At 33.0% G+C, this 25,934-nt stretch overlaps 3 protein-coding genes across 4 annotated transcripts; 2 read left to right on the top strand and 1 right to left on the bottom strand.

Annotated features, from left to right (window-relative positions):
* The first annotated feature begins 434 nt into the window (after positions 1-434).
* LOC111411023 (probable F-box protein At3g61730) lies at positions 435-5,084 on the top strand. 2 transcript variants are annotated; one of them, XM_023041599.1, is made up of 8 exons: positions 435-608; positions 2,169-2,368; positions 2,479-2,523; positions 3,179-3,343; positions 3,460-3,507; positions 4,132-4,302; positions 4,575-4,682; positions 4,962-5,084. In XM_023041599.1, exons 1-8 carry the CDS (start codon positions 520-522, stop codon positions 5,039-5,041), a joined length of 906 nt encoding a protein of 301 aa, XP_022897367.1. In that variant the 5' UTR covers positions 435-519; the 3' UTR covers positions 5,042-5,084. The 2 variants fall into 2 exon arrangements, with proteins under 2 accessions (XP_022897367.1, XP_022897368.1); XM_023041600.1 differs by lacking the exon at positions 3,460-3,507.
* A 57-nt stretch (positions 5,085-5,141) lies between these two features.
* Positions 5,142-6,857, top strand: LOC111410391 (RING-H2 finger protein ATL22-like). Its single transcript, XM_023040703.1, has 2 exons — positions 5,142-5,856; positions 6,322-6,857. Exons 1-2 carry the CDS (start codon positions 5,562-5,564, stop codon positions 6,747-6,749), a joined length of 723 nt encoding a protein of 240 aa, XP_022896471.1. The 5' UTR covers positions 5,142-5,561; the 3' UTR covers positions 6,750-6,857.
* A 128-nt stretch (positions 6,858-6,985) lies between these two features.
* Positions 6,986-9,431, bottom strand: LOC111410390 (protein SDE2 homolog). The gene is made up of 3 exons (XM_023040702.1): positions 8,551-9,431; positions 7,465-8,029; positions 6,986-7,336 (listed from the first exon to the last, which is right to left on the bottom strand). The coding sequence occupies exons 1-3, from the start codon at positions 9,345-9,347 to the stop codon at positions 7,190-7,192; spliced, it is 1,509 nt and encodes a 502-aa protein (XP_022896470.1). The 5' UTR covers positions 9,348-9,431; the 3' UTR covers positions 6,986-7,189.
* Between the last annotated feature and the right edge of the window lie 16,503 nt (positions 9,432-25,934).

The raw sequence follows: 25,934 nt of genomic DNA, 5'->3' as shown, positions 1-25,934 counted from the left end.
ATTATATCCCCCCCCCCCCCTTTTTATAACTTTGAGATAAAAGTACAATATCATTTATTAACTATTTGACATTTATATGTTATCACCATTTAAGCAACCATTCATACTTAAAAAGGACATTGGTGAACATAATGATATTTTTTATATATGTATTTTGTTATTTTACTATTCATTTTTTGTTTCAATGCAAGGATAAATTTGTTTCAACTAACTGTAAGGATGAATTTTACTTGAAAAATGAAAGTTTAAAGAACTTAATTGCCAAAAAAAAAAAAAACGAATGAGGACTGGAATGTAAAGAGATCTAAAGTTGAAGACTAGATGTGCAGTTTAACCTGCGAATCACTCAATAGAAACCCTATAATAACTTCACACAATTTGACTTCCTGACCTTCCCGCGTCTATAAATAGTCTCCTGGAGTTCGATCAAAAAACTTCTTCATAATTCTTCACATACTACAAAAGTTGATAAACTCAAATTTCAAATCCAGACGGAGTGAAGAAATTGTAGAAGAAATAATGGGGAAGCAAATGCGAAGAAGGAGATCAATTCGTTCTTGTGTCTCTCCGCAATTTTCCTACCTCACTCCTCACTCCCTTTTCAGCTGGTATTCATTTGTACTATACTTGCATATTCTGCATTTACATTTTAAAAAGTGTGTGTTTGTACATTTGATTTTCGTGTGTCGATAAAAATGATATCAACAGATCATTTGTCTTTGAATGATTTGTTTGATTTTTAAATTTTCCTTGATTTGATTCAAATCAGAATGTTTGTGTTGATATATTGACGTAAATATGTAAAACTGTGCGATTGTGTATGATTCTAAGAATTTGCGTTTCAATCCAGGATGCGTTAATTCTTTTAGCTTAATATTACAGGATTTTGGACTTCAATTGATACTTATTTTGAATTTTAAACAGAGTAACCTGTTCTTATGCGGATATATGTTACAAATTATTGTTCAACTTACTGTTTATGTTAATTCTGCTGAAAGCTTCATCCGAGCTTTTCCACTAGATTGAAATATTCAAAAATTTCAATACAAGGAAATACGAACCTGCTGACTTTTTGAATCAATAGGACGTTTCTTTGGGTGTTATAAATTCTGTAGCCAGTTGGATTAGTTTTCGGTGTTTTTCTGGTTTGAGCATGTAATTCACCTCAATTAATTTGAATTTCTCAATCGGTTGGTGCATCACTTAGATATTTTCCGGTGAAGAAATTGTAGAGATATCACAGTCAGCTAATGTTCCTTTGGCTTTGGCTTCAGATTTGAATCCAATTTTTTAATTGTACACAATATAACTCATTCAGTGTTTAAAAATTTAATTAACTCAATCCTAGATTGCAATGATTTTCAGATTCTTGGAGTAGTCATCTTGAAAGTGTAGCTGTTCTCAACCGCTAAGAGATTGGCGCTATTTGGTAGTTTTTTTAGGCATTTAGATTGGATGATCAAAAAGGGAGGAATTGGAAAAGGATAAATTTTATAGGATTAGAGCACCAAGCATGACATATATTTTGTTTGATGGAAAGGTCGCTATAGGTGAACAATTGTTAGACTTGCTATGATTTACGGTATTGGGAATTAAAGGACAAAAAATGTTCATAAGATGAATATAGTGGCTACGAGGTTATTAAGATGGATTGCTATTGTACCAGAATGGATAATATAAAAAACGAGAATGTATGCCAATTACACTTTTGAGGGCAGATTAAAGGAATAACGACAATTGTGGGTGGGACATATTTCATGTGGACCAGCAAAGGCTCATGTTATGAAGTAGATCTAAGCAGAACGGATTAGAAGAGGAGGCTACTGCAATAAGCCTGTTGCGGCCTTCTTGTATTGATACAGAATCTGAATTTATATTTCTATTCAGCCAATCCAGTTAGCCTTAACTGAAGTTTGCTTTTAACCGAGGCCTTGATATTAAGCATCATATCTTAGTTCTACATATTTATTCCCAATATCACCATGATATATCTGTAGCAGTGAATACCAAATTTTTTATGCTGAATTAGAACAATGCTTGAGACAGATGTTATGGTTATGAATGATAATTAGATAAAGATTTTACTTCTATGCTCAATGTCATAGTCCAATATGCCATTGAATTTGATTTCATTTTCCATGTGTTTCTGTTTATTTTAATGCAAAAAGGTACGAAGAGGATATATGGACAGAGATTGCTAAGTTTTTGGATGGGAGATCTCTGGTGATGCTAGCATCAACTTGCACATGGTTCAATCATATCATAATGGACGATAGCGTGTGGAAATATATTTGCTTGCGAGATCTTGAGGTCCCAGATCCTGGCACAGTAGCCTTCAAATGGATCAAATTATATGCCACAGCTTTCGGTAAATTTCAGCTTCCTTGTTACTTTTCTCGTGCTTAATAAATTGGATACTCCATTGTGCAAAAATAACACTTTCATTTTCTGATAAGACTTAATCTCAATTCTTGGCAGATGGAAGCCACTCGTACATGTTTCGTCAGCAGGAGAAGCATATTGGTGAATGCTCATTCTTCCTTAAGTTTTCACTTTTCTTGAAAACTGTCAGATTTCTTTCGAGTGAAAAACTCAGGTCATGCTATCAGATATTGTCATATTGATTTTGCATTTGATTTGAGACATGAATGAAAATTTCTAATTATGAGGTAACATGCAGAACCTTTAATGCAGGACAAATTTAATTCCAAGTTGCTAAGTGCCTTCAAGCTTCAACTTAATATTTCTGCAGGGTTACTAAAATTTGAACCATTAAATTCCAAATTATTATGCCGTAATCAGCTCCAAATTCTATTAGCACTTGGGGATCATACCGCGGGCAGTATTCTGATGGTACTTGCAAAGGAAAATTGATATGATTTCTACACTTCGTTATCATATTTGTCTACCAACAAGTTTTGCTGTAATAGCAACATACAAATAAAATATTTGCAAACATGCCATTTCGTCAACTCTTAACCTTCTCCCAAACTCGACTTTGGAAAATATCAGAAATTTCTGATAGTATCAATTATCCCAGCATACATTTAGTTAGGAGAGTTACTTCCTGTGTTCAGTTCCAGTCGTCCACTGTTCTGTGTTTGAACACATTCTATACAGCTTGCCTCTATGATGCCTGTGTAGACTTACGATTCTCTCTGTTCTACTGAATCCACAGATTGGATGCGAATTGGTGCATTCTTTTTTGACTCAAGGTATGCACTTCTGACAGAGACTCTGATTGCTCCATTGAAAATTTCAAAAGAACAGAGAACACAGAACATGTTGGAGTCGAATGGCTGTTGTGTATTGAATAACATCAAAGTTGGAATCTGGATTGCAGGTAATTCAATATTCATCTCATGTCTGAGATAATTCCTTTTGTAGCATTTGAAATGTTTCATCAGTTAGAATCACACATAATGGACTACGTATTTCCAAATGTGAATGTGTTTCCAGACTTGCAGCTTGTTCGATGCCCCGTCTGTGATCTCAAAACATGTGATGGTGAGTAAAACAAAAGGCTTCCGCTCGAAGATTTTTAACAGGACTATTTGTCCCCGTGACTACATTGATATCTGCTGCATATGATCCTGGGTGATTAAGAGTAACCAAAAAACCATGTATGCATGATTTGTAATGGAGTACCAAGAAGGACTGGAGGGTGTAATGAAGAGGATTTTAGTTTCTTTTTCTTCCTCAATGCATTATACGTGATAAACACCCAACTCACGCCCCCTGTAAGAGCTTCCATGAAAAATCTAAATTCTCGTTCAAAGCATCTCTCGTCCCCTTTTCGAGGGGTAGCAGTTAGTTTAACTCGTCATGCATATTAGAATCTCACGAGTATTACACATTCCTTCCCCACCTAAAATGCCAATAAAATTTAAGAAAATGAATTACTTAAGGCTTTGCATCAGTTCAAGAATTCCAGAGTAAGAGGACGTCCCATAATCACTTTCAGCCATGTTAGCAATGTATAATAAGTTAATATTAATTTTCTTTTCCTTTCACGTGCACGACTGTAGAATAATTATCAATTCCCCTAGCCATCCTCTTACAAGGGAGAAGAGGATGTATCCTGACGCAGTTTGATGACCTGGGTACATGATAGCGTGCTTCTTTATGCAGGAACAATGCAGACCTTGGATGCAAGGCATATTGAAGTCTTCCTGAGTGAGGGATACAAAGATGGGAGCTGGGACTACGAGTTGTTAGCCTCTCATGACATAAGCAAGCAGACTGATGGAGCTTCTGCTGGAATTTTTGACGTGAAGCATCTCAACGATCAATCTACCTCTGGTACTCTTCCGTCTGGGCTGATGATATAATCCGCAATAGCTTTGAAACTTTGAGCCTCTTCGGCTCTTCATATAAACTTATTACATGTTGTTAACATGGCTGAAAGTGAGCATCGGATGACCTCGTACTATGGAATTCTTGAACTGATGAATAGCCATAAGTAATTCATATTCCTAAATTTGATTGAATTTTTATTACCTAAATTGATTCTGTACACAACTTGTACTTTTAAGCTATGGTAAAATGTGGATTAACTTTGGCGAGATTTTCAGAAATCTTCTGTCTTAAGGCGTGGGTGGGGGAACGGACGGACTGGCAACCAAAAGCTCTGAAAACCCTCCATGCAGTAGCAGTGAACACCAATCTACACGAGAATGAAGGTAAAAATTTCCTGGACTTATAAATTAGTTTACTGTACCTCGTTCTATATGTAACTAGTATTATCAGTTGAGCCGTTAAAAGATGAAATATCCATAAATGCTTGCTTAAACTTTGCACAAATGGTTTCTCTATTTTCTAGTTACAGCATTGACGCCAAATTCTGCTGAGTTGACACTAACACTACGAGATCTAATCGACAATACCTTCGTAAAATAATTATTATTTTTACCTTATTATGTTTTTAACTACTTTTTTCTTTTTATTTGTTTTGGAAGCAGGTCTTAACGTTAAAATCCACGCTATGAAGACTGGAAAAGATGAAGTTGTTGCAATTCGAGTATCTCAGCAGCTACTGTAGTCTCCCTCTCTCTCTCTCTCTCCCCCACACACGCACATACATACATACAAAAAAAAAAAAAAAATAATAATAATAATAATAATAAATCATGTAGCAAACTTCAAATTGATTAGAAACAATGCGTAATTTATTATTTGTTTTTGTTTGGCTTGAATCCTGCCCCAAACTATTGACTTCGCAAAATACAAAACATCAATAGAGTATTTTTCTCAGAATTTGAGACAAATGGGCATTCAAGTAATCTTTTTTTCTGTTTCTACTCTTTTCAATCAAATACGCAGCTGAAAATAATTGTCCATCTTCCTATTGTGCCAACAGCAGCTTCTCTATACACTTTCCATTCTGGTTAGAAAGCCATCAGTCTCGAAATCGCGGGAGTCCTGGATTCAATTTAAGCATTAATCAGGGTACAACAGTTCTGGATCTCCCTTATTCCGGTCAGTTTTTCGTAGGATATATTTCCTACTACATAGGACAAATACAACTTACTAATCCAAATAATTGCCTCCCAAGACGGCTTATGAGTTTGAATCTTTCGTCTTCTCCTTTTACGGCTGTTTCTTATCAAAATTACACCTTCCTCAGCTGTCCTAGAAATCAGGCAACCAGTTTTACCGGTTTGACTACTGCAATCGATTGCCTCAGCAACTTGACTACGAGAATACTAGCAACACGGTACCAATCCGAAGTGATGAGACTGTACATGTGCAAGAAAATTATCACATTGCCAGTACCAGTTTCATATCTATACGAACATGGGCTTCCCCTTAAGCTCGAGTTGACATGGAACGTCTCAAGTTTCAATAATCCAGTAGGTAAGGATATTTTCTAACTTCCCTCCCTGTTTATGATTAATCCATGCCGTGATTATTGATCGGACATGACAATAATTAGGAGGCTGAAGGACATTTTTGTGATTGATGATTGGGTCAAACAGAATAATGGAAATAATATTCTACCAACAATGGCATTATAATAAACACATTTGACAAATAAATGTCAACTCAATAATGAGATAAGAGAGGTTTTCTGGGATAGAGACAGTTTCCAGGTTGGATTTTTTAGTTCGAATAGGATAGGCCCCAATCAATCGAATTAATCATGAACATCGTAAGCATATTTATTCTATACTCGATAAGCACCAAAATCCATATGGGAGTCTGGTCGACACCATTTTCAGCTAGTTAATGGGACTAGTCCAAAACTTCACACAAAAAATCAACTTGTCATTGAAAAATTTCAATCAGATAGACCTAATATGCATTACCTCGCATGTGCAGGTGCATCAAATCATCAGTCAGTTTTCAGGATCACCACCGTGTCCTTCCTCTCAGTGGCCCTCATTGTACCAGCACTGATAATCTGCTTAGTCTGTTGCATAAGTATGATGAGACGAGAAAACCATCGGGGTGGAGATACAATCTCGACTTCTGCTGAGGTAGCTTTATCGATGAATGTCGCAGCAGGTCTCGATGAATCCATGATTGAGTCCTACGAAAAAGTAACTATAGGTGAGAGCCGGCGCATCCCAGGGCCTAATGGCATCACTTGCACAATATGCTTGGCAGATTATGGCCCCAAGGAAATAGTAAAACTCATGCCTGAATGTGAACATTGTTTCCATGTTGAATGTATAGATAAATGGCTAAGGACGAGCAGCAACAGTCCAATCTGCAGGAACTCCCCAGTTACCCTTACTAATTCATAGCATTTTCTAAACTCATAGTTCATGATGTTCTTGAAAATTCACTCCAGTTCACAAATAATGAGATATTTTCTAGTTGAAATGGACAATAAAAGAAAAAATTACCGATTTTATGGGTTTCTGACAAATAACGGTCAATGTTATGTATCAGTATTTTTGTTTCTCATTTACTGGATTTATGGGTTTTATGCAATTAAACCACTGTGTCATCAATGGCACAAGAAAAATAACAATCAGTAGAAACATAAACGATTCAAATCTAAACCGTAATACAAATTGCAGAAATGATATTCCTAATACAACACATTTAGTTGAAGCTAGATTAGTAGATATCTTCACCCTAGTATTTCAAAACTTGAAGTTTGATCAAGTGAGAAGAAAAGGAAGTTCATTTTCAATTAGCTCCAAACTGAAACTAAGTTTACATAAGCATGCAAGGCTTTTCATTTCTTGGCAAACAGCTTCTTTGGAAGCATCTCCAAAGATGTCGTTTTGAGCAGAAAAAGCCTGGCGGCACGTTCTTGCAAAGTACCACCACATTTCAATCCACGTGCTTGAAGCTCCAATTTTAACCTCTCCAAGCCAAGAACCTGTAATTGATTGTAGTTACATAGTATGAGTGGCTAGTCACGTACTAACAACTATGAAGAATGCATCCTTGAAATGAAACGAAATCATTGAAAAGGTCGAGCTGGAAAATAGAAAAATTACAACATACCTCCAACTCCACTGCTGAATTAAATCCATCAAAGTTCAAGAGTTCGTCCGAATCTGGAGCTTTCAAAATTCCAGAAACTGATTCTTCCTGAGCTGGTTCAGGATCGGTACTCTTGCTCAGGTTCACAGCAGAAGCTCCTTCCTCCGAGCTGGATACACCTCGCAGCTGACCGGTTATTTCTTCCACTTTGAGGGAGAGAGATTCTTTCGGCACTTCTTTCTCAACTGCATTCTGTTCTGCACTTTCCTCAAGAATTGGCAAAGCAGATTCAGTCTTATTTTCCACATCACCATTTTTTGCATATGCATCCAGGCCTCTCCCAGACTTTGGAGACTCTTCCACAACAGTATCCTCTTCCTCAGAGCCAATGCCAGAGGAATCTTTATCAGCATCAAGTTTCCCTCCAGTAACTGAACTTGAACTTCCCTCTGCTTCCTTACTGGAATCTGAATGGTTCCCATTATCGATAACTACGGATTTCTCATTCTCCTCTTCAGTGGTGCCATCACTATCGTCCTCGTCCATGTCCTCACTATCACTATCATCCAATTTCTTCTTTCCCAGCCTAAAGAAAAGAAGTGTAATTAAATTAGTAAAAACCACATAGTGAAGCTCCCAAATTTCTAAAATCTAGACAAAAACAATAAATTCAGAATTTCATTATGATATTATTCTCAACATTGATTTTCCAAGTGACAATTTCAGCTATAATTTTCTTTAGCAAAGAACACGAGGCAGTGACAGGGAAAAACAAACTACAAGGACAAATGTTTTATTAGCAATTCCAATTCATAACCTTGAATGTAATACCCCTTTGTGCTATCTACTTAGAGAAACTAAAGTACAATTATTGCCATCAATTTTCCAAGAACCAAACAAGATTCATAATCAATCTTGCAAATACTTAATATCATTTCGCCATTTGCTTTAATATTATTGATTAAACTAATTCAATATTAGTTGACAAAATATATCACCTACCAATATTCTCCATTATTCTAAGGACGCTGGAAAGTATCTATTTACCGTTTACATAGATCATAATTTTAACAAAAAATTACCACAGAGAAAAGCAAAACACCATACCATATCTTCAACCTCTTGGACTCAGATTCAGTTGCCTCCATGGCTTTCTTTCTTTTCGAGCTCACCAGCCCTTTAATCGACTCCCTAACTGATCTTTCCACTACCTCCATACACTTAGCAGAGTCCTCCCTATACTTTGCCACATACTTCTCCGAGCTCTCTCCTTTACTATTTTTACCCTTCTTAACAGCCTCCTTGGTCTTCTTCTTGATATAATCCTCCGCCATTTTCTCCAGCTTCCTCTCCTCCGCCTCGACCCTCCACTCTTCAAGCTTCTTCTCCGCGTTCACGTGCCTCAGTCTCCGCCCACTCATATCCCTGCAAGCATCAAAATTGTTCGTCTTCTTCTGTCCCGCCTTTGTAGCCGCTCCTCTAAGCAACGACCCAAACCCTCCTTTCCCACCCCTGAGCCGCAGCAACAAATGCACCACAGTCGGAAAATTCCGGGACCCATCTGAAGACTTTCGGGGCAAACCTGTATTATGGGACCCACTAATAAAATTTCGATCTTGGGGCAATTGGGAATCGGAATCGGAATCGAAATCGAAATCTAGGGTTTTGGGGAAATGGGCATTCTCGTCAGAAACAAGATTGAAATATAGGGTTTGGTGGTCATTGAGGACGCGGGAGTTGTGGGATAGGAGAAACTGAAGATGGGAGGGAATAGAAGAAATACTCTGGATCTGGTGCTTGAGGGTTGGGACGGAGATCGAAGGGGCATTGAAATTCAAGATTTTGTGCTTTCCATCAAGAAATTTGACAAGTACTTGATGGATTCCAGATTCAACCACCTCCATTTGGTTGAAATTATAGGCTTTGATCGGCTTATTGATCAAAGGAATTAGGCTTTTCCCAGTTTTGTCTGTTTACACGTGAGAGGGAGAGAGAAAGGGGCGTGGGCCTAAAGCGTCGTCTAATGAGTTCGGACGCATTTGGGTGAAGTCGACATGTAAAAAGATGGTCTATATTTTTAATATTATTTTGAATATTTTAAATTATAAAATAAATAAATAATATATATTTTTCAAAATTTATAGAAATTTCATTCATATTTTCGAATTTACGTAAAAAATTATAATTCTCAAAATAAATATCCGAATCAATAATGCTTTGTTCATAAAGCTATGTTCATGGATTGTGTTTGGGCTAAAAAATTAGATTTTTTTTATTGTACTTATTTCGTAATTGTGATCCTTTTTTTGGGAATGAACTCTTTAAAAAAAATCATGTCAAACCAAAAACGTACTCTTTCTTCGTGTAGGCGCACGTTAGGCTCAACATGGAGTTGAACATTGTCTGTTCCACCTAGGTATGAGATGAGGTGTTTTCTTCGTGTCTCGTGGGTCGTGTCGTGCACTTGGGCGAGACTTAGGCCAACATTTTAATTTTTAAAACACCGCTATTTATAGAGCCTGTTTCTTTTAGTCGTAGTGGGCTAGGACCTAATATAATACGGGAGAAATAAGCCCTCTACTCCCCAAAATTAAGAATTTTGAATAATATCATATTAACTAATTAAAACATTTAAACATGTAATTAATACTTTCTAAGCTGCCAAATCATAAAGCTCAAATCGGATTCTCCATTCCAGAAAAAATTCAAAGAGAAACCGTCCTCATCAACTGTGCTCCTCCTCACCACGACTCCCCTGACTTCGCTACACTTTGAAACTCTGCAATTTTGGATGAGTTTGTGCTCTATCTTTGTTGTTTTTTACCCAAATATAGACAGATCTATGGAGAACATAGTTGAATCTGCTGTTTGACATTCAAGTCGGCCAAGGGAAAACATTGGGATATTAAACAATCTTCAAATTAATGTCAAGCCTTATAAACCAAAGGTAATCTTTGAATCTTAGCATTAGGATAGCAGATAGTAACTATTGTGTTGATTAACAAGTTCATGTTAGGGAAAGTTATAATGCTTGTTCCATCTTGTCAAGATAATGCTTTCACTACTAGGTTGAATAGCTTTGCTTTCAACACAAATTTTATAGTTTGCACTATTATGTTCAAATTTCTGTCATGCGTCATGCATTGATTGTTGTGGAATACACCGATTCAAATGTGCATATTATATTCATAAAACGCAACTTATACGTTCACAAAATCGAAACAAGGTTTCGACTTATCAAAATGGAGTTTGAGAAACTAAACAATGATTATCGAATCTGACCATTTCCATTTTGAATTAAAATACGTTTCTTATTAGCTTTATCTAAAGCTTAATTAAATCCAAATAACACTGTTAGAGGATTTCTATCTAATTATTACACTAATCAACTATGTTTGCTAGTGAATTTCAGAATCACAAGTATATTGAAACGTTACCATGCATTTGAATTTTATGAATATGCTTCAAATATTTCAATTTGTTCTTGTATGTCCAAACAAACGCCACAGTTAAATTCCACCCATTTAATCCACTTTAGACTTAGTGTATATCATCCTTATAATTAGTGTAAGGGTTTTCTATCTTTTCTCCTCCTTCATAGATACATTTCTATGATTATAAGATAGAAGCAAATATAACTGTTAAACTGAGTTACTCCTACAATTCCTCAATTAAAAATACATATGCAATCTTCTAATATTGTATCCACAAGTTTTGAACTTTTCGTTCAAATTCACAAGCATTTATGACAACCCCCCACATCTTTGGGTTACAATTGAACTTAGGATTTAGCAATTATTTATTTCTTAGATAATATTCATATCGAGTGCTTCGTGAAAGTTTAAGTACTTTCAAAATAGTGGTCGTCGACTCACAAGTTATTTCAATTAAAGTTGCATATAATGTATTTCAATTCAAATTATTTTAATTTGATCATTCAAATTAAATCAAGGTCATCATATAAACCTGCATTGCTTTCAAAAAATATACCAACTTAATTTGTTTCATGATTGAAGTCAATTTCAAAAGTGAAGAGGGCTAAGCATCTTGATTTACAAGAATTGCAATTTCTCCAAACGCGTGTAACTCCTCACATTTGTGACATTTCACATAATAGTTTCATTTCATGTCAAATAATAAGGTACATATTCACCTTATCCACCATATTCAAACTTGAACAAATGAATCAACCATATGTTGAAAAGTTGTGTTCTCAAGAGACACAACCCTACAAAAGAGCACATCTTTTGAATTAATCTCTTCATAGAGACACGCCCATTGGAAAATAATCATACCAAAAGTCATAATTTTTCATATAAAAAGACACCTTTTTATTTCAATTGATCTTAGAATATTTCATAACATTCTATACAATTTTCCACCAATTCCAAGTAATTGGATGCATGTAAATTCAGTAATTGGAAATTCCAAACCAATATATATATTTTCCACCAATATATATATATAATTCCAAACAACATTTAATTTTATAGTAATCTTTTTATTAATTTTTAATTTAAAAAATTAAATGTATCTAAATATTATTTTAAATTTTAAGCTAACTTGGTGGGAGGTATGGAAAGTTGTGTGTTGCAATAAATTTAGAAGTACACTATATAATAAAATATTACAAAGAGAAAAGAATTAAAAAGAATTTTAAATTGAAAAAAAAATTACTTTATAATGTAAAAAAAATAAATAAATTAAAAATGTCTCCATGCACGACTCCATGCATGACTCCGTGCATGTAGACAAAGTCTCCATACACACGGAGACTCTTAAGTCTCCGTGCACGGAGAGATTTAAATTTTATTTTTTTTCGTTTTTGATTTTGTTTACATTATGAATAAATTTTTTTCAACTTAAAATTCTTTTTAATTCATTTCTCTTCAATTTTTTTTTAATTACAAGTAACTTTTTACTTCTTAGAAATATTTTCTGTTTTATATTATTAGTATTTTTATTTTTTAATAATTCCAAACGATATTTAATTTTATAGTAATCTTTTTATTAATATTTAATTTTTAAAATTAAATATATTTAAATATTACTTTAAATTTTTGGTGGGAGGTATGGAAAGTTGCGTGTTGTAGTAAATTTAGATTGCCTTTTTTTTTTTTACTGTATAATAAAATATATATCAAACAAGGCAAACGACGTCATTTTTGCTCCCCAACTTAAAAAAAATGCTACAGTGAGACAAAATGGAACAAGTCACTATTGATTTTTATAGTAATTTCACATTCTCATTTTTTATATAGTAGGGATATTTTGACTTTTTTTTGTTTGTTGGCCACTTTCTTGAAGTTTTTATTACTTAGACAAACATCACTATTTAATAACAGTGACATTGTATGTCACATTTTAATAAAAATGTGACACGTAATTTTACACAGTATTTTGACTTTTTTTTTGTTTTCTATCATTTTCTTGACCTTTTTTTTGTTTTTTTTTCGAGGGAGAAATATCATTTTTTAATAAAAATGACATTGTGTTTTAATAAAAATATGACACTTAACTTAAAAATGTGACATTATGTCACATTTTTATTCAAAAAGTGAAACTTAATTTTACACAATATTTCTTACTTTTAAAATAGGATTATTCTCTTTGTACCGAGGGGGGTTTACCGAAGCGTTTAGCCCCCTCTAACCAACACGCGGGCCCCGCGTGGCTTTATTGATTTAATAATGTCGAGCTGTGGTCCCCACCTTGATGATGTGAGTAGGGTGTAAACGATTAGGTAAACCATTATGTACGTATAGCACGGTCATTTAAAATACTTCTCATTTGATTTTTTAAAATTCTCTTAATTTTAAGAGTATTTTTGTAAGTTGTCCATATAATAGTGCAACCTAATCCAAGATATTTACAATATTGACCCAAATTTATCGTGTTTCGTTAGGCCCAATAGACTGATCCAATAATCAATTGTTGGGTGTCAAAATGAAGCTTAGAGCTTTGTACCATTTATTAAGGGCTTAGGACTGACCCAGTGCTCACGGTCCCAACCCTTCTTATTTTTACAAAGAAGGACTCGATATAAGGTAAGCATCAAGTGGTTTGGTTAGAGTATTTTGAGAATTGGACCATATCGATTCACTCTGGGAACTTTACTCTATGGCTCGGAAGTAGTATTGATTTTAACTAGAACAGTTGTTTCCGCGTAAAAATATCTTTCCTAGTTTTAATATATAAAAATATCTTTATTCGTAATGGACTTTGATGATGCGTTATTTGCTATTTGCTACTAGTCAATTATGCGATGGTTGGTCGAGCCTTTATATATCAATTATAGACTTGCTTTTTAATTGAAATATTAATTTTTTGTTATTCTATTATTTCAAATAATAAATTCATGCTTTCAATGACAAATTGCCATATAAGGATGATAACTGCAGTCGTTGACTATGAATAACATTACATCAACAGATTTACTATATATTTCAATTCCTCATTCTAAGTTGCTTCATCAGGGGGATTTTTCATCCATAAATTTCGAGAACAAAATCACGATTCTATCAAATTTAAATTATTAACAGATAATGTGCTAATAAAGTAATAAAAAAATAATCATCTTAGTACAAATCACTGGATATACTGGTCATGGTCGCTTCGAGGCTAAATGGGGACCATTTTTATTTGTAGGTTGAGAATAAAGAAGTAAGAACCATGTCTAACTTCATCAAGTAAAGATTAAATTAGCTAAAACTATGTTTCGCTCCCTCCTCCTAAGTTTGGAGTAGATGAAAGGGCATTTCTAGTACTATAATTCATGACGCGTAATCTTCTAATACCTCTTATTTCAATTGTAGCACTAAAATCTGTTTTTAGGACAAGCAACTAGCAATTAAGATTGAAGGAACATGCCTTCAAGTGTCTAATGTGCTTGAAGAATTAGCTAGTTTTAGATTTAAGAATCGAAAATGCAATTCCTTACGTTATAGTTACGTAAGTATAAACTATGTTATATTTACTTATTTTAAATAATTGTACAGGAAAATATTATTCTTGGTGCTATTTTAACTCAGCCCATGTCTAAGCGTAGTCGTCCCTATCCTAAATAAAGGAAAATTATTTAGTACTTCAATCCTTTTTATGATGGTTTTAAGTATTGTTTTTCACCCCAACAACAACCAAAAGAGAGAGAGAGAGAGAGAGAGAGAGAGAGAGAGAGAGAGAGAGAGAGGAAAAGAAAAGAAAATTCAATGGGCCCAAGCACGGCTCCTACAATGGCCCAAGTTATGCTAGGCCCATTGATGAAAGGGTTGGGCTGACCAGGCCAGACCAGATCCTATCGACACCCCCAGTCAAAAGTGGAAATTTCTGGTACGTTAACTGTCAATGATTGTTATAAATTAAATTCTCAATACAATAAATCGAATTTTTATATTATAAATCTGTTGATGGAAACGTTGCTATTACGGCTTAGGAGTATCGTCTTCTCGACTTATTTCGACGACTTATAAATTCACATATATGCTGCATTAGTTCTTAATAAAACACATAAGTTTATTGGTTTCTCTCTCTCTCTCTCTTGTCACTCTAGTTTATAACGCTTTGTCAACACGATTCTCCAAAATCAAAGTAAATTAGTTAGAAGAAAATAATTTTTATAAACATAATCATCTATCACGTGTATTAAAATTAATTTGGTGACATATGAATTTTTTTTCGATTTACATATGCATCATATCGAGGCTGCTTTCTCTTCTTTGCTTTTCGTTTGCATGCATATTAATTTCAATTCATGTTTGTATGTGTAATATACACACAATAATTTATTGTATTAAGTAAATTCATACTTCACGATTAATTCCACCTTTCAATTCTACAACATATTAGTTATGTATTTAATTCTATTTTTAATTTTTGTATATGTGGAATTCACGCACATGTTTGTTATCTTTTACATACTGGTAAAAGATTTAATCAATAAAAGATTTAGTAAATTTTATTAACTTCTATATATGAAGATTTTCTTTCTTAATGCATATTTGATAATTAATTTTAATATATAAATTCACATCCTATCTGTTTGGTAACCAATTTTTATATCATATCCTATTTGTATGGAAATTAATGTTTTTAACCCAATTAAATATTTTAGATGCTCATTTATAAACTTTAAATTGACAATCCACCATGTTATTGCTCCTGAAGTAACTCAACATTACAATTAAAATTCCAAAGAATATTATTACCTCTTGAAAAGTATGAATTATAATTTTCAATATTTCAGAAGAATACTGATATGTTGCTCCTGAAAAAGCGCAACTATATAAATATTATATTCTTATTGAAAATATACTCTTGAAGGGTTAATGTCTTCTAAATTATAATTTATTGTTGCTCCTAAAGTAACACACTATTATTTATGTCTCAATTATATTTAACTTGCTCCTGAAGAGCATGATTAAAAATTATGTTTTTCCTCTCGAAGAGTAAATTCTTATATAATTTAGTATTTTAACAATAATATGTTATTGTTCTTGAAGAGCATGACACTATATTCCAATATTCTAGAAGAATATTGATATATTTTCTTGAAGAAGCGATAGTAAAATACAACGTGATTTCAAAGTAGCATATACTTCGAAAAATATATTATTTTGAATTCGTGTTTATCCCCAAAGGTTAACTCATTGCATGTTGACATTGATTAGTTTGTCTACTTAATTGAATATTATACAAGTATATAATATTTAATCATATTTTTCAAAATTAAATAATTGAATTACATCTTATATTGAACCATAAGTTCAATTTGATCTTATTGTTTAGCATAAGCAGTTGGATCACTACTGGATCAATGATGATACGAAATTAAAATTTCAAATGGATATTCAACGAAAACTTAGAATATTCTTCAATCAAAAGAATTCATATCTATATTTATTTATTTTTGTGACAATTGATCATTAACTATCACTAGCTAAAATATGAATTGAGTTCCATATATTTTTGAAAATTAATCAGAGTGATAAATGAGGTATCATCATCCTCCACAATGGTCATTTAAATATTCTTTGTGTCTAATAGATTTGATAAAAATACTAGATGATTATATGTTGTTTACAATCTGAAATTTTTGAAATTACTACTTAATTATGAGCATAATTTTTAAATTATGCAATCAAGACCGTGCATCTTGTTAATACTAGTGATCTTGAATCTTAGTTTTTAAATAAACGTTAGTTGAGATGTCAATAAATGGCTGAACACTATTATTTGTTAATCGCCTTCAATTAATTTAGTTAAGAATAAAGCACTTTTCATTTCCGTTTAAAGAATGTTATTACGCATCATGTCAATTTCATAGTTTTACATATTATAATTGACTTATAATCAGAGTCTAATTTTCTTATCTAATTATTTTGATAGTGCGGTACGAGTGATATTTCATAAAGATAACTACAAATTGTCAATTTAATTGGACAATTCTATCAACATTAGAAGAGGAATTAAGAAGATAGAAACAATGTTCAAATGCATCATTATACCTGCAAAAAGATATTTCAAACCACAAGTTCGAAAGATAATTTTTTTAGATTCATTTACTAACTAAAGAAATTGATAATGTCTCACGCACCAATTTTAAATGTTTCAACGTGAATTGATGTCCTAGGAGAACAATTTGATAGCATTATATTTGATATATCTATGGCATGCCTGAAGCATGATAATATTCGATTCTAATATAAAAAAATCGCCAAATAAAAATGAAGCAATTAGCAATTATGATTCCACTAAGAAAACATATACTCTTGATGAATGTTTAGATGCAACAAATTATAAAACCTCAAAAGAGGCTCGAGTATCTGATATATTGAAAATTGACATATCATAATAAGTTATGTCATTATAGAGAAGAATATAATTGAAAAAAAAAGGTTGCCGAAAACATTTTAACATATGATGTACTGTATCATATAACGAGGAATAGAGATAAATGCGTCGTAATATATCGACCGAAATAATGGTTAGACAAAATAAAGGAATGCAATCCTAATTTGAATTTACTAGAGAAACCTAAAGTTTTCGGAACTATAGTCTGAAAATATGAAGATATATACATATACAAAAATGAAATGAGAAAAATAAAGTCATAAATATAATGCACGACTTTAAACATATTAAATTTTGTAAATATCTAGGTGGATGAAATCAAGAGTCCATATCTTGTTGTGTTGACGATGCAAAAAATTTGAATACGTAATAGTCAACTCATCTGACATTATTATTAATGTTATCCCCTAAAAATTTAATATGTTTAAAGCATAATTCAAGTGACATTATCATAAGGAGGAATAAATACGCTTTGTACTCTTTTTTACTTGACTGAGGTTTTGTCCCATTAAATTTTTCTTGCAAGGTTTTTAATAAGACAACATTTGTGGTGTATTCAAAAGAGTAATGTATTTTTTTCATTTATTAGAATTTTTTCCGCAAGATTTTTTCTAATAAAATTTTAATAAGGCATATTCTTTGTGTATTGAATGTCCATAAGTTACAAGGCATTTACTCTCAAAATAATACTCTAATATATATGGGACTCTTGAAAAAATCAACAAGAGTTATTTTCTAAATCATCCTACTACTACAATCATCAAAGGTTGATAAATATCTCTTTTGAAAACAATATTATTTGAAGTCTGTACAAAACAGCACGAGACATACTTCACCAAAATTGCAATATTGAAGACATTGACATATAAGACATGGATCGCGTGATACAAGAATTGAAATTAGGGGGAGTAGCTGTGCTCTTTTTCCTTCGATCAAATTTTGTCTATACTAGATTTTCTTGACAAGGTTATAACGAGGCAATATTTTAATACTCTAAATTATTTTTTTTCTTTTTCATTGTTGACGTTTTTGTCCAATCAAATTTTTGCCAAATATAATAGTATTTATGAATAACTTTTATACTCTTACAGTCCTAATCATTATGACTGTTGTATTCCTTATAGTCCTAATTCACACACACACACACACACACACACACACACACATATATATAAGGACAATAATCTCAATAATAACTATCCTTTTGAATATTCTTTTGTCTGTTATGATTTTGAAATTTTATCGTCTTTTTCCAACTTTTTAAATAATGGAAACGAACTTTAATAAAGTTACTTTTGTTAAAGTATTATCTCATTCTGAGTGTTGGTAGTGCTGGTAAGAACAACTTTTGAGGTGACAGACATAATTGATATATAACATCTTTTGACTTATGAGCCCGATATCTTTGATATTCAACTAAATAATTGGGTTCATATAATTATTTTGAAGTCTTTTGAGATTTTTTCTTGTGCAAGAAGTTCATCAATATCAATCTCATAACAATCATATTCATTGTTTTGGACATAATCTTCAGAACTTGATTGAGAAGAACTGTTTTGAATTGATTTTGATTTCTTTGAAGTAGTTTGCGTCAAAGACGCAATTTTTTCAAAAATAATTGCTAATTCTTTCGGCATCTTACATCGATTAAACTTAGCCATTATTTTTGATTTTTCTATAAGAAAGTCGACATTTTTGTCTAATTCTTTCTTTGAGATTTTTGGAACGCCAATAATCTTTGTTCTTAAATCTAATAATTTACTGCTTTTGGACGATAGTTAGTTTCATGAAATGTTGACCACCATTTTATTTTTAATCTTTGAATAATCTTTTTAACTTGATATTTAGAGCTTTGGTCTTGATAAAAAAATCAGTCCCAACAGAATATCCATGAGACTTTCTGATTGAATTCGAACTGGAACAAAATATTTTCTTGAAGGAAGGTTTTTGCCTCCTTTTTGAAGTGTTGGAATCTTTGATAAGTGAGACTACGTAAAATAAACTAAGAGTGAGTCATCGATCTAAAGTAAAATATATTATACCAGGCATTCTTATAGTCAAAATAATTGAAATGAGATTTGAATAATTCGTCTTTTAAGAGAAGCATTCTCTTCTCATTCCATGGTTATTGCCCCAGTCTCCATGTCACAATGCCATATGTATACTCATTTTTGAAAAATCAATTATTTTTGGATTTTGAGGATTTTTATGTAAGAGTTATGATTGCTGAACCTATTTTTGTAAGGATAGGGCATGAAATGAATTTAGGGGGGAAAGATCTTGAAAGACATTCATTTAGAGATGAATATCTATTTATCACGATGTTTCCATTTTAAAAACTAGAATATACAAAAATTTGAGAAAATATTGGAAAGTATTCGGAGGGTTTATTTAGGGTAATTTTTTTAGAGCCTTAAACAACTTGTTTAAAATTTGAAGGTTTTGGCTATTCTGGAGTAATTTTGATTTGAGTGGATTTTTTGAAAACTAAAATTGAAAATGTAGTATTTTGAGAAGACGAAGAACCTTGTTCCTTTTTCTTGATGATGATCCTTGAATATAATCATCAATTGAAAATAATGGTATAGTAATTTTTTCACGACTACTTTTCTTTTGAAATGGAACTTTGGATGAAGCCGTTGAAATTTTTTCTTTCTTTGAACTCTCAATTTCCCTTTTTGATACGATATTTCCCCAATTCATTTACTCTTTTTTTTTTTAATATTAAATAATCTCACAACTGCCTCTTTTTGTATGAATTCTCTTGTGAGGAAATTTGCAAGAACATTATATTTTTCTTGTATATATAGTATTTCAAAATCGAAACTGGACAATATAGCCCGTCATCTTGCAAATATTTGTTTTGAAACAAGATTTTTTACATTTTTTTTGTAAAACATCTTTTGAAACTTTTACAATCAATTTTTAAACTAAATTTTTATTAATTAAATTATCTTGAAATTTTGAAACACATAATACTATAGATAGAATTTTTTTATTTTTATTTTTTATAGTTGAATAATTCTTTTGAGCACCGGTCTACACTCCATTATGAAATTTAACCAACCATTCTTGATTTGACTCGTTTGGAATTTGTTTTAACACTTCACCATATCCTATATCAGACCCATCATTCTCAACAATAATAGAGGCAGTGGGGTCAAGAATTGAAAGACGGAATACTTTTGACAGCCATCTTAACTTTTTGGACTGTTAAAGTATGATCATTGCTCCATGGTAATCGATTTTTTAGTAGCCTTTGAAAAAGAGGGGCACATATTTGACCTATACTTTTGATAAAATCGACCACATAATTGACATAGCTTAAAAATCACTACAAACTTATCTTATCTTGAATTTCATCTGGAAATTTATTGGCAAATTCTAGACTTCTTTGAGTTAGTGTATATGTTCCTAGAGTTTGGCTACAGGCACCCGTAGTTTGACACTCCGGGTTACTTGCTACTCACATGGGAGGTTGGGGGCCCCATGCCAATAAATGTGTGGGGCTCGACCCCCTCACTCATATCAGGTAACTTGGAGTGTCAAACTCTGGGTACAAATAACAAAACTCATGTTCCTATGAGTATGTAATGACCTAAAAACCTTATACATATTTGACAAAGAACAACCATTTTAATAGAATCTGAAACTTCTCATGTAATGACCTAAAAACCTTATGTTATTAACCGAATTTAATTTAAAAAATGGTACTACAATATGACTATTGTAATGGATAGAGAGTTCAAATTCATCTCCAGATTCCTTATTGATTCAGGAGCAGATCAAAATTGTATCCGAGAAGAATTAATACCTACAAAATATTTTGAAAAAACAACTGGGCGTCTAAATTTTATCACTGTTTATATTGATGATGTTCTTATTTATTCAAAAAGTATGGAACAACATTTCAAGCATTTAAATACATTCATTCATATAGTAAAAAAATGGATTAGCAATCTCTGCTAAAAAAATTGTTCTTTGTCAAGCACAATTTAGGTTTCTTGGACATACCATCCATTTAGGAACTATTATTCCAATCTAAAGAAGTTTTGATTTCATCAACAACTTCTCCAATAAATCTTACATAAATATAGTCTACAACGATTTTTAGACCGTGTCAATTATGTGTCAGACATTTTTAAAGATATAAGGCTGTTGTGTTCCCCTCTTTTTAAAAGATTACAAAGGCATCCTATACTGTGGAGTCACGAGCATATTGTGGCTGTATGAAAAGTAAAATATGTCATCAAAAGCATTCCATGCCTTTCAATCTTAGACCCTTTAGTCTCAATCTGGAAAACTACTTTTGCTTCAAAAACTCTTTTCCAAAGTACTCTTTCAAGCAAGAAAGCTCTGGCAGAGAAACGTTCGAATTTAAAAAAAAGCTGTTTTAATAGGATCTGATTAAGCTTGTAAGGATATCTTAAAATCTGGTGCTCTAAAGTCATCTGACTTGGGAGTTATCGGCCTAAAGCCTGCTACAGAGGTCATCTAGAAAGCTTAATGGAGAGAAAAAACAACTCTTGAAAATAAAAAAAAGCAAGTGCATGAAAAAAAGCAGAAGCACTGAATACCTTGTTAAGTCCTAACACTTATTTGAGAAAATTTAACTTTCGATTAAAGATAATTAACCTAATTGAGTCTCGACGGTTTAAGCAATCAAATTAATTGAAAATTCTTGTTCATTGATGTATTGACTTGCAACAAGTGATGTCAACCTGAACTAGAGAGGGTAAGGTTAGTAATGAAAAATTCAACCTCAGATCACACGTTGGGAAAATAGTGAAAAATAATAAATTTAGGGGTGTGTGAATCTTATTAGAGATGAAAGAAAAAATTTCATGAGACTAATTAATATCATAAAGCTGTTAGCTCATGAATTCAAGAACAACGAAATACCGGCATCCCAAAACTTTCCAAAAATGATCAAGAAAAATATGCCAATTTTCTTACAGAAAAAATCAAGGCTCCTCGCCATGCTCATTCAATGCAAGACTCCGAAAGAACTGACAATAATATCAGAAAAAATTGCCAATTTAGCCGAAGCCTCTTTAAAGAAATCAAAATCTATTGATGACTCTTCTCAATTAGGTTCAAAGACGGATTATGCTCAAAGCAACGAAGATGATTGTTAGGGCTTAATATCGATGAACTAATTGATCAGGAGACTCAAAAGCACTCAAAATGACTATATTTATTTGAGGAATAGAGAAAGTATCGGGTTCATAATGCAAGAAATGTACTATTTCAAATGTTTTTGCCGTCTCAAAAGTTATTCTTTCTAACGCTACTGACTTTTAAAAATAAATAAACTTTAATAAAGTGACTTTATTAAAGTATATTCCCATTATTCAAAGTCTGGAAGGAAGACACAAAATTTCAAAATCATTGCAGACGGAGAAATGTTTTCACAGGGATAGATATTATTGAAATAATTGTCCTTTAAGATTCCTCAACTCAATTCAAGAAATTTTCAAGTCTGTGTTAGGTTTAATGCCTCAAAATTGGGTTGAAATCTTGGAAGATCAAATTTGGCTTAAATTTGGAAAGAAATCAAATTACATCCAAGATTTTTTCCTTTTACGCGGTTTAACCTAATTCTAGTATATTTTCTTACTTTTTAGGACTCCATTAGGTTTATGGATGAGGCCTATAAATTAGAAACTCCTCTGTCAATTTTAGATGAAGCATATTGCTAAATTTCAATGTTTCTCTGCTTAATTTCTCTTTTTCTACTTTACTTTAATCTTGTTTTCATGGTGCGATCTTGAATATTTCATAATTGTCATTAATATCAATCTTACATCATCTTTGGAATCAACAAGTGGTATCAGAGCACAGGTTGCAGGTTCTTCGTGATTTGGTTGAGATTTTTCAAGGATGAATTCGTTGAAGTATGAAATTTCGCTGCTGGATTGCAATACAAGATTTTCGCTATGGCAAGTAAAGGTGAGGGCTATGTTGATGCAGATGGATTTTGACGATACTTTGCTGGGTTTTGAAAGGATGCCAGCAAATTTGTCTATGGAGGAGAAACAACGGAGGGATTGAAAGGCTCTAGCGTAGACTCATCTTCACTTATTCAACAATATTCTGTAGGATGTCTTGAACAAGAAGACGGCGACCGCTTTGTGGCTCAAGCTGAAGCAATTGTGCATGACAAAAAGTCTAACGAGCAAACTGACTCTAAAACAGAAGCTATATTCCTATTGCATGGCGGAAGGAGGATCACTGCAGGACCATCTTTCTGTGTTCAAGGAGATTGTTGCAGATTTGGAGACGTTGGAGGTAAAATATGATGAAAAAGATCTAGCCTTGATCCTGTTGTATTCGTTATCCAGTTCTTTTTCGTCGTTTCATGATCCTATATTGTATAGTCGTGACACGTTGACCATTGATGAGGTATATGTCGCCCTGTTCTCAAAGGAGAAGATGGGAACTGTTGGTTGGAGATCCTATATCTAGGGGTGGAGATGCTCTGATTACTCATGGTGATCGATGGGGGAGGGTAGATCGAAGGTGAGGTACAACAATGTGCATTGTTATTACTGCAGGAGGAAAGGACACATTAAGAAAGATTACGACAAGTTGCAGGGTAAATGTGATTTACATGCAAATCATACGGGGCAATCAGGTAACGAGACTAATATTGTTGATAATTTTTCGGATGATTGAGATGTAATGTTGGCTATATCTGATGGAGAATCCAAACCTGGGGAGTGGATTATGGATTCTGCATGTTCGTATCATATGTGTCCCAACAAAGCTTTGTTTCAGACATATGAGACGGTGAAATAAGGTGGAATTGTCATGGGAAACAACCAATCTTGTCGGGTTGCAGGAATCGGTTGAGTTAGATTGAGACTACAAGATGAGACAGTGAGGACACTTGATCGGGTTCGTAATGTTCCAGACTTGACAAAGAATCTCATATCGCTGAGTACCCTGGATGCAAAAGGGTATAAATTCTCTGGTGGAGGTGGGGTCTTGAAGGTTCGAAGGGGTGTCCGGGTTGTACTGGAGGGACGGAAGAAGTCTCATTTGTACATCTTGCAGGAGAATGCAGAACTAGTTAAAAAACATTTGGACAAATTCAATACCGTGGTGGGAGTTCAGTTTAGTACAGTACCTCTTGCGGCAAGCTCTGAGCTGGTTAAGAACACTGCTAGAGAGAGCGTTGATAATTTCACTTTATCACCAATTTCAACGAATACATTGTGTTCAGTTGCTAGGCTTGGACTCATGGAGCGTAGCTACGGTGGTGTCAATAATGTTTGGAATGCTTTAGGGGACGTTGAAGGTGACAGTTCTAACAAGGGTCATTTTGATCCAGCATGTGGTATGTTTTCTGTTACAAGGTGTACTTCGATCTTGTTTGGTCAACAGTAATTCCTTGGTGAAATTTTGGGAACCCATGATTTGGGTTCGGGTGTTGCTTGTGGACGCTATGCAGAGGACGATAGTTTGGTAATGGAGATTTTGGTTACTGTGTTGAGGAGATTGGTCGTTCATTTTAAAGCAGACGGATTTGAAATTTTATAGTTTTGTTCATTGCACTGAAATTTTGAGTCAAGGTGGAGATTGTTAGGTTTAATGCCTCAAAATTGGGTTGAAATCTTGGAAGATCATGTTTAACTTGAATTTGGAAATAAATCAAATTACATCCAAGATTTTTTCCTTTTACGCGGTTTAACCTAATTCAGTATATTTTCTTAGCTTTTAGGACTCCATTAGGTTTATGGACGTGGTCTATGAATTTGAGATTCATCTATCAGTTTTAGATGAAACATTATTGCTGTCTTGTATTATTTACTCTATATTGTCGGTTTAATAAATTTCATCGTTCCTCTACTTAGTTTCTCTTTTTCTATTTTACTTTAATCTTGTTTTCGTGGTGTGATCTTAAATATTTCATAATTATCATTAATTTCAATTTTGCATCGCCTTTGGAATCAACAGTTTGAAGATTCAAATATAAAAGAAGATCAAGCTTCAAGTTTTCCTCAAGTGTGTTTTAGCAGGAGATAAAACATCTTCAAGAAAGTTTAGAAACTTGGTATTAGTTTTTAAATTTCTCTTTAAACTTTCAATTTCAATTGTAATCTTGCAATTATCAATCTTGTGTCTTCAAATTTTTAATCCTCAAATACAGTCAACAATTTCTTCATTCTCTCTCTCTCTCTCTCTTTTCAATTATCTTTTCACTCCAAATATACATTTTGTAGGGACTAAAATACAAATAAGAATCGAAAATTTTGCCACTAATTACTAGTCTACAAACAAGTCAAATAATTTTGGTGGCAAAAGATGTATCTCCCGTCAAATTTTTTTGTTGAAATATATCATCGTACGAGAATCCTTAACCCCATAATTAGACTTGGTGGAACCTAAGTCGTGACTAATTTATTTGGACAAAAAAAGGTAGTTAATGGATTTCTTCATGCTCGTTCCAAGTTAAAAATACCATTTGGAGAAATAAAAATTATCCTAGTTACATGATCTCTTCTTCATAAAAATAGATAGAGAGAATCTATGAGACAATTACTTTGAAGTACAATCACCAATAACTTGAGTGCATCGAAAAAGCAAGACAGTTCATCCAGAAATTTATCACCTCACTAACTATGAAAAGTTTCATC

This window comes from Olea europaea, chromosome 15 (assembly GCF_002742605.1).
Source record: "Olea europaea var. sylvestris chromosome 15, O_europaea_v1, whole genome shotgun sequence".
NCBI classification, from domain to species: domain Eukaryota; kingdom Viridiplantae; phylum Streptophyta; class Magnoliopsida; order Lamiales; family Oleaceae; genus Olea; species Olea europaea.
This window is presented reverse-complemented; position numbering and strand designations above follow the sequence as displayed.

Coding starts and splice junctions, on each gene's coding strand:
- LOC111410391 (XM_023040703.1), top strand. CDS start 5,562: ATGAGTTTGAATCTTTCGTCTTCTCCTTTTACGGCTGTTTCTTATCAA. Junction 5,857..6,321: donor AAGTTTCAATAATCCAGTAG/GTAAGGATATTT, acceptor TCGCATGTGCAG/GTGCATCAAATCATCAGTCA.
- LOC111411023 (XM_023041599.1), top strand. CDS start 520: ATGGGGAAGCAAATGCGAAGAAGGAGATCAATTCGTTCTTGTGTCTCT. Junction 2,524..3,178: donor TCAGCAGGAGAAGCATATTG/GTGAATGCTCAT, acceptor CTGAATCCACAG/ATTGGATGCGAATTGGTGCA. Junction 4,303..4,574: donor CAACGATCAATCTACCTCTG/GTACTCTTCCGT, acceptor CGAGATTTTCAG/AAATCTTCTGTCTTAAGGCG.
- LOC111410390 (XM_023040702.1), bottom strand. CDS start 9,347: ATGGAGGTGGTTGAATCTGGAATCCATCAAGTACTTGTCAAATTTCTT. Junction 8,030..8,550: donor TCCAAGAGGTTGAAGATATG/GTATGGTGTTTT, acceptor TCTTTTCTTTAG/GCTGGGAAAGAAGAAATTGG. Junction 7,337..7,464: donor ATTCAGCAGTGGAGTTGGAG/GTATGTTGTAAT, acceptor AATCAATTACAG/GTTCTTGGCTTGGAGAGGTT.